Consider the following 8526-nt stretch of genomic DNA (forward strand, 5'->3'; position numbering starts at 1 on the left):
AAAAATTAGAGATATTCCTCAAGGAATGCAGCTGGATATAAACCCAGATCTGCCTGACTCCAAAACCCACACTCAACTGAAATATTACTCTTTCTTTGCCAGGGCTGTTCTTCCCCTCTCCTCTTGTTATCTCTACTCTTTCTTCCATTGTGCTTGGGACCAGGTGGCCCTGCCCACTGGGCTCTGGATCCTGTGATCCTACACTGCTATATAAGACCATGTAGGGAAACCTGGGTGAGCATGTCAGAAAGGCCATCACTTATATGTGTGTGAGTGTGTGAGAGTGAGGGTGTGTGAAAGTGTGTTTGGGGAGTAGGGGACTCAGGTTGCCATGCAGGAAACCCAAGCTGAGGGACCAGATAAATAACTTGCAATTCTCTAATAAAAGGGGGGGTCTAGTCTTGTGTTTTGGCTGGAAAGTGTCAGCAAGTCTCTCTCATTCTCTCTTAATGCCAGGGACTGTGACCTTCAATGAGCATCAGCCCTGTCCTCATCCCTGCCCTGCTTATACAAAGCTACTTCCTGCAGGCACAGTTTGCTGAGGGCAGCGAGAAGGCATGCCCTTACAGGGAGTGTGCAGGCTTTGCTTTGGTAACTCTGCCCGCCCTGGGAGCCTCTGTGTGGCACCACTGAGCCCGCTCATATAGACCCTCTCTCTGAACCACGTGCCCCTCTCGACCTGCTTCCCCATGTGCTCACTTGAACTGCTGCTAATGAAAAGAAGCTGTGCATAAGTCATGAGGGGCAAGTTTTCAGGATGGGTGGAGAAGGAGGTTTATCTGCATGGCTCCTGGCTTTGTGAATGACAGGGCACCCAGCTCATTCAGTTCCTGTCCACTGTAGACACATGTGTCCTTCTGAGATCCAGCCCTCTGCCCTTGGACTTCTGGACTCAGAGCTCAATAGGGTTCCTTGCTCTCTTTGAAGCTAAACAAATGGACAAGTTTGAGTTCTACTCAAGACAAGAAAAGGTTCTATTCAAAGTCCCTTTCAAGGCTAAAGGCAATTCACAAATACCAGAAAGAAACAGCAAGCATTGGCTTTTATAGGAGGGGAAGCCAAGAAGACTGCCAGGTGTGAAGGGAGTGGGGGGGAGGAGTTGAAGCCAGCTTCCCGGGGCCACCCTCATTCTAATGACCATGTTCACAGTGAAGGTTGCTGTTCCCAGACAGCCACCTGATGTGAGCTCGTTCAATCCTACAGCCACCAGAGTAGGAAGCACTATTTTCTCTTCTTCACAGGATGGAGCTTCTAAGAGGCTAAGTCATTAGTTCAAGGTCACGCTTCACCAAGTGGCACAATTGGGATTTGAACTCATACCTATCTCTTCCAAAACTCATGATTTTTCGAACGCTCAATGCTTTTCCTTCTACTGATCTTGGGCACTTATAAAGTAGGTACCAAGGCCTATATAACTCTATCCTCTTTATTATTACAGTTAAAATGTGATACACCTGCATATCCATTGTATTATTTTTAAAAGAATTCAGGAAAGAGGGTTTATGGGGGGAAAGGAGAAAAGGGAGATTGATGGTGTACAGACCCTGCTTTGCTAAGTGTGGGTCTGGTGAAGGGAGGTGTTAGGACGGGAGGTGGACATGGGAGGATCAGGGTTGCAGGACTGCCTGGGCAAAAGAGTTAGCAAGAACCTATTTCTCAAAAACCATCCGTATGTAGTGGGGCACACTTGTAAGCTCAGCTACACAGGAGGCACAGGAAGGAAGATCACAGTCCTAGACCAGGCCCCCGACAAAGTCATGAGACCCTATGCAGGGTGGTAGAGCACTTGCCTAGCAAGTGCAAGGCCCTGAGTTCCAAATCCCAGTCGAACCAAAAGAAAAAGAAGATTTTTCAAAGGATAAAATTCCTTCGCAGACCATTACCCCCGACCTCCCTTACTGTAAATTGCTAGAAAAATATTCTATATTACCCCGGGGAAACCATCCAAATAACCCTGACCACAGTAGTCCCCACAGCTGGAGGGGTCAGGCTAGGGGAGTGCCACAGAACGTGCTTGGGGCTGCTGGACAAATGGAGCACGCACAGCAGCCATGGGCTCACCTCTGCACAGCGCCAGCTTCAGCCTCCTCTGCAACTCAATCTCTCTCGCATCCAGCTAACCAAATTACTGCCAGGGGCATGGGCTTCCTGTTATGTGGCTCAGGAGCCTCATTTGCAATCACCATTAACCAAGAAAGCAGCACGACTGCTCTGTGCCTGTACTGAAGAGCGTCGCACAATATTCAGGGAAACCAGGGGGCTGGAAGAGGCCGTGGAGCCTTTGGAATAAAACTGGCAGGATGCAGACCACCAGCCTGGGCCCCATTCCATGCCCTTCCTCCAGCTGCTCTCAGGTGGCTCCAGACTACACAGAGAAAGAAAAGTTGAAATGCTCAGAGGACTGAGAATGGGACCCTCTGAGGTGACTGTGTGGATAAAAACCGGGTAACCCACATACTAGCTATTAAATAATCTTGTCAGAAGCCCTTAACTGTTTTAAAGTAGGAATTTGTGCTGAACATTCCAAAGGCTGCCTCTAAATCTAGAAAAACAATGCTCAGGTCTTCTGCTGTCTGTGTCAAGCAGAGTTAGCAGAGCCCCAGGGCAGTGTGGGATTTCCAAAGATGACCCCATCAATGACAGAGGCATGTTTGGCTTTGCCAACCATCTGAAATCTCTCTCTTTTTCTCTCCTTTGATGATCCTCTCCTCTCCCTCCCCTGTACAGCTCCCCCATTCCCTCTGTCACTCCACACACATCATCCACACAGGCTGCTCTTACAATGAGAGGCACATGGATGCTACAAGGAATGGTACTGAAACGCCCACTTTACATTTTTAGATTTCATATCTGCCAGGCACCTAAATTAAAGCCTTCATTGTCCTGTCCACCTCTCCCGTGTGTGTGTGTGTGTGTGTGTGTGTGTGTGTGTGTGTGTGTTTCTATGTGTAAACTCAAGGTTAATGGGTTACAACAGAGAAGAATGGCAGGGACCTGACGTAAGTCTTCTGTGCCCATGTCTACATGCAGAGGAGGGCACAGAGGTCTCATCAGGAATAGCGTTGGCACTGGGTAGAGAGAGAGAGAGAGAGAGAGAGAGAGAGAGAGAGAGAGAGAGAGGGCTTTTTGGAAGTTTGCCAAAAAGCATTTTGCTAGTGTTTTTCTCAAAAACGTGTGTATAAAGTCTATGGTTAGGAGGAGGAACTGGCCCCGCTGCCTCAGCCTCAGCTCGGCCACTGTCTGCTTGGGAAGGGCTGAAGTCTGGCCTTGGAGGATTTCTGGCTGGCTCTCCAGACCCTGCCCTAGAGTAACCTGGCTGCAGGGACTGGCCGTCCATCCCACAAAGGGCACAGCTGCATACAGGGTAGAGGGCAGTGGGAGAGAAGCCAGGAGTTTGAAAACAAGCAAAGGACTCAGGGGAGAAGGGAGTGCCGAGTCAGGACTGGGCACAGGGGCCTCAAGAGCTCCAGGCAAAGCCAGCTCACCACATGGCATTAATCTCTAGGGATAAAGAATCAGAGGCCAGCCAGCCAAGAAAGGTGCCTCCTGGCGGGCTGCTTTTCATGGAGCAGGGAAGAAAAGTGGGGGGCAGATTTGGAACGCTGACCTGTGTAAGGATTTATTCCTTCAGACAAAGACAGACAGGCACTGGGAAAAGTAGCATCTTTCTTGATTCACTACCTAGCACTCACTTAAAGCTGAGCTCTCTTAAGTTCAAGGCCAGCTACTGTAAATGACCCTTACTGTAAATGGGCTTACTGGCGTGATGGCTTTAACCAGAGTCTGCAGTCTCTGGAAGGCTCTTCCATTTAAAAGGGCAGGCATTCAGTTTGAAGGCATCCTAGGTTACCAAGTAATCACCATAATAAGATTGTGACTGAAGGTGATCTAGAGAAGTATGGTAAATATACCATTTTCTCTGCTCGGTAAGTGAATTTTGATTATAACTCAGCACTGCCTCGGTCCTTGAATGCTGTTAGAATTCTCAGAAAAGCCCAGGAAAGATAAAGTGTGAAAATGCTTCCACAAAGAAAAACACAGGCTTCCCAGCCCTCTTTGTAGCTGCACACAACCCAGCCAATTGAAAGCAAGATTGCAGTCTCTCTGCCCTTGATCACCATTTCCTGTACCAGGTGCCTGTCACACAAAGTGCGGGGAAGCACCGCAGATCAATAGCTATTCTGAGTTAACACTGCCATAGCTTTTGTTTTTCTTCTTTAAAAAAATTAAAAAAGGACTTAAAAAAACAAAAACAAAACCATAGATCACAGCATATTATATGGAAGATATTTATGCAAATTAATGTTTGGAAAGAACTTTTTTTTTTTTTTAGCTTTTCCACACTTTTTAATCTAAGCAACAAAGCAGTGATGTGTCTAGATGTTTGTTCCTTTACAAACTCTGAAAATGTCTATTGGCTCTCAGATGTGAGAAGTGGGTTAAACATGCCTGCTGAACTACCTGGTGACTCTGGTGAGCTGTGTTTATCGAGGTGCCCACAGTGGCAGCCTGGCTGTGGGGATCTCTCCTTACTAGGAGCAGTGCTCTGAGTCCTGTGTGCCTGGTTCCAAGCTCTAGTTAACATGAGTAGCACTTGGCCTGTTTTGAGGTTACCTGCAGTGTTGCCATGAGCGAAATCCCTAAGTTGTTTTCTATGGGAAATGAAAAGCCAAACCAGTGAGTGTGAGCCGTGGGAAACAGCCTCTCAAAGCATGTCACCTACTTTCATGTGCCTGCTTCTATGATCTCTAAGAAGCCTGAAGGCTTTAAATGACAAATTTTGAAGTTCTTTCAAATTATATACAAAAATATATATGTTTTTAGAGGGCACTATCAAGAACACATTTGCCTCTGGAACCTCTCAGCAGCCTTACAAAGCTGTAGAGGAGGTGGGGCAGATAGTCCCTGTCTGCTTTGAAGGTGAGGAAGGGAAGGCTCTGAGAAGTTGAATCATTCAAGGTCATATGACTGACCAGAGCTAACTCAAGACCTCCCCAGCCCTAACTCTGGACTCCTGGGTTGGGGCAGCAAGACTACTTGTTAATATCCAAGCAGACATCACTGAAAAATATCCACAAATGCCTCCCCCTCAGCTCACATCAAGACCTTAGCACCGCTCTTCTCCATCATGCTTCAGTCAATGAACCATATAAATTCAAACTTCAGAAATGCTAAGTCTCATAAACAAGTTTTGAAGGCATTAAGATGCAAAATGGGAATAAACAAAATTTCCTACCACAGAGGAACTAACTAATGCAAAGTGACAAAATAATGAGAGTTTGAAAGAGGTCTCCAAAGTATGCATAACGTGGAATTCAGAATGATATTTTAATATGTATACTATACACTTACTTTGCCAAGGATGACTGGGAGAGAATTCTCATTTGTAAAACCAAGCCACAAAAGAAAAAAAAAGAAATAGTGGAATCAGAACAAAGAGAAAGAGGGTTGGTGGCTGGCAAAGTGGCTTAAGCAGTAGAGTGACTACCTAACAAGAGTGAAGCCCTGAGTTCAAACCCCAGTACTGCCAAAAAAAGAAGGAGAAATAGAGTTGGAGAGTTGGAATGGAGGGAGAAAGGGGAGAACATGAATGGTTGGGTCACAGCTTGGGTGCCACAGAACGCCAGCCAGCTCCTATGTTGGATGAAACATAAGGGGTCCAGAATAGTCCATGGTCCCTCCACCCAGGCTTGCCCTTGACATATGGCCTCATGAGTTCCAGGCCAGAAATGGGGATGGGGCACCCATCAGTTGACCTGCAGGGCTCCAGCCAAGGACAGTCTGGTGGGAGTTTATCCAGTCTTGAGCAATACCCAACACTGCCTATCCACAGTGGTCAGAATGACAGCTCTATCCTCCTGGAAACTGTCCCACCGGACTCTGCTGCAGACATGCCCCTCCCACTGTCCCTCAATCCTCCAGGTCAGGAAAGCAACTTCCAATGAGGATACAGAAGGTGGCTGGGAGTTTCACCTCTGGGCAGTTCAGCTGTGCCCTCCTGCCTCCCCTTCATCCCCCCACCCCTGCTGTCTTCCCTATTCCCCCTAGCCAGTGGCTCTTCATTCATTTCCCCATCAATCTTGGCGTGATGCGCAGTGGTCCTTCTGGACCCTGTATTTTGGCTGTTGTCTTAAAGGGCATTGACCTGGAGGCACAAATGCACAGGCAGTGGGTGCCAGGCAAGCAGCCAGGAGCCACAGCCACTCAGCACCCAGCGCCTGCAGGGCTCCAGGCAGTGGTGGCTCTGAGCTGGCTTCATTATTATACAATTGAAGGGAGTCCTCCTCCTCCTGCCCTCAGTGGAAGGTGCACATCTAGCTGGCAGATGCGTCCTGGGGACACCACACACACACACACTCACACACATGCACGCACACACACACTCACACTCACTCACACACACAAGTCTGAAGACAAGGGCAAACACTTTGCAGAAAGAGCCCCTCACCAACTCCCAGGGCCCCCTCTCAGCCCAGAAGGTACTTCTGCCCTGGCTAGAAAGCACTTCCAAAATCCTTGTACTTGACTGTCATTGCCAGCGCATGGGACAGAGAGCAATTTGGGTAACTTTTCAAATCCTCTCTCCTGAGCACTTGCCACCACCCTCGCTTCTGCCCTCAGGCTGACAGCGTAGGGAAGACACTACTCCCATCAGTCCAGGGCTGCTTGCCAGTCCGGGAAACAGCACACTGTCGCTCACAGCGCCAAGCCACGTAGAGAGCGAGAAGGAGTCCAGGCAGCATCTCCAGCAACCACACTATCCTAGCACTAGCGAGCAGAGGTTTGCAAGGAGCTCTGCGGTCGCCAGAGCATCCCTGACACCTGCAGAGAAAGGACTAGACCCCAAGCAGGATGAATATAAACTGATGCGCGACCGTGACTCACCTTTAGGTTGTGTGTAGGGTTGACGACGCAGACAAGTTGCCCAGCAGCAGAGAAAACCCGTTTAGCCTTGTAGTGCTGAAACCGGAGGTGAATGAGATCCAACACAGCCCCAAAGCACTGGGTAAAGAAAAGCATCCCAACTTTTGGGGGGTGGTTGGCACAGGAAGGTGCTGGAGGAAGCTGTAAGTCCTTGGGCTCTGGAAGGAGCGCAGCCTCTGAGACACTCCGCTCCAGCCCGGCTTAGCGCGCCTTCATATTCATCATCAAAATAAGACGGTTAGAATCTTGCAGCAGTGAGACAGCCAATCAAAAGGACAGAAATGTTATCCTTGAGGTGCAGAGACAGCCAATAACAAATGCCTTCCCTACAGAAACTCCCTGATGAATTGAGCCTGGCGGAGAATGGATTATTGAACGTTACCATAGATCAGCACATTGCATTTATCTTGTGATTACAGCCAACCATACATAATGCTGGGGAGATAGGCTGACAAAATTGATTGCTTAATGTGTCTCCATTTATTAATTGACTTAATTTAACATGAGAGCCTTTCTTAAATGCCCTACCCCCCTACCCCCCCAAAAAAAAACCCGTAAAGCATTTACACCGCCAAATAGTAAAGTACCCTGCCTCTAAACTAGCAGATGGATAAGGCAGAGCATGGCTCGGCTCACCAGAGCTGCTTGGGAGAAAATCAAATATTATAAGACTGATTCCAGATAAGGATTTTGGCAGCAGCAGAAATGTGTATCTTTCAATCTCGCGCTCTCTCTGCGATTTGGATTACAGCCTCTTGATAAATCTAACTCTTTACTCTCTATCAAAAAAAAATATGACAAATGCGTTTGGAGTTGAGGGGGAAATGCATGTTTTTTTTTTTCAAAACACTGTAATTACTGAAGTCTTTTTTATTAAAGCATAAAATTGCACAGATACACTTCTAAAAATAATGAAACCCCTGATGCATGAATGCACACACAGAAAAACCTACACAGAGAAGAAAGTGGCTTGTAAATCAGCAAAATAATTACAGATGCAGAAAACCTTTGCTTGCCACTCATTTGCATATTGGTGGGCAGCAAATTGCTAATTAACCACTAGATTGTTGGAGACATTAAAATAGAGATCAAGAGCACACATAGCACATCACTTACTTGTTTCTGAGATGACTAGCAAGTGCACTTTTGGACTGGAGCAGGCAGAGGGAGGGCATTTCAGTCCTCAGACTGCAACACAACACCACTCCCACAACAGGCTGGTCAGATCTTAGGGCCACCCCTTGGTTCTTAAGAAAGTTTCCCATGCAATGCATAGAGGGATTTGGGGCTTCTGGAGATAAGCTCTGATGGTTTGTTTAGTCTTTCAGACTAATGGACCGCAGCAGATTCCCTCTTCTTTGGCTGTTTCTCTATTGAGCAATCAGACCAAATCCTGTGCTGCCTGGGGCAGGATCAGCCTCCCCAGTGATCCACAGCCATTGAGTGTGAGCCCATTATTCCTTCCTGAACTGTCCCTCTGCTCCGCAGTGCTACAGGCTATAGTGCATGCAAAGTATATGGGTACCTGAGATACCTACATTTGTGACCTGAAGAACAGATTAAATGTACGGCAGGAAAAAAAATGCAGAACAGAGCCCAGGT

The 8526-nt window shown here is 47.5% G+C and overlaps 1 protein-coding gene across 1 annotated transcript in view; it reads right to left on the minus strand.

The window, feature by feature from the left end:
* The window catches only part of Siah3 (siah E3 ubiquitin protein ligase family member 3), a 66838-nt gene extending 59567 nt beyond the window's left edge, over positions 1–7271 (minus strand). The window contains exon 1 of the mRNA XM_074043361.1: positions 6886–7271. Coding sequence (XP_073899462.1) covers positions 6886–7020 — 135 coding nt within the window. The 5' untranslated portion in view covers positions 7021–7271. The remainder of the gene's footprint in view (positions 1–6885) is intronic.
* Positions 7272–8526: the final 1255 nt, after the last annotated feature.

This window comes from Castor canadensis, chromosome 10 (genome assembly GCF_047511655.1).
Source record: "Castor canadensis chromosome 10, mCasCan1.hap1v2, whole genome shotgun sequence".
NCBI classification, from domain to species: Eukaryota; Metazoa; Chordata; class Mammalia; order Rodentia; family Castoridae; genus Castor; species Castor canadensis.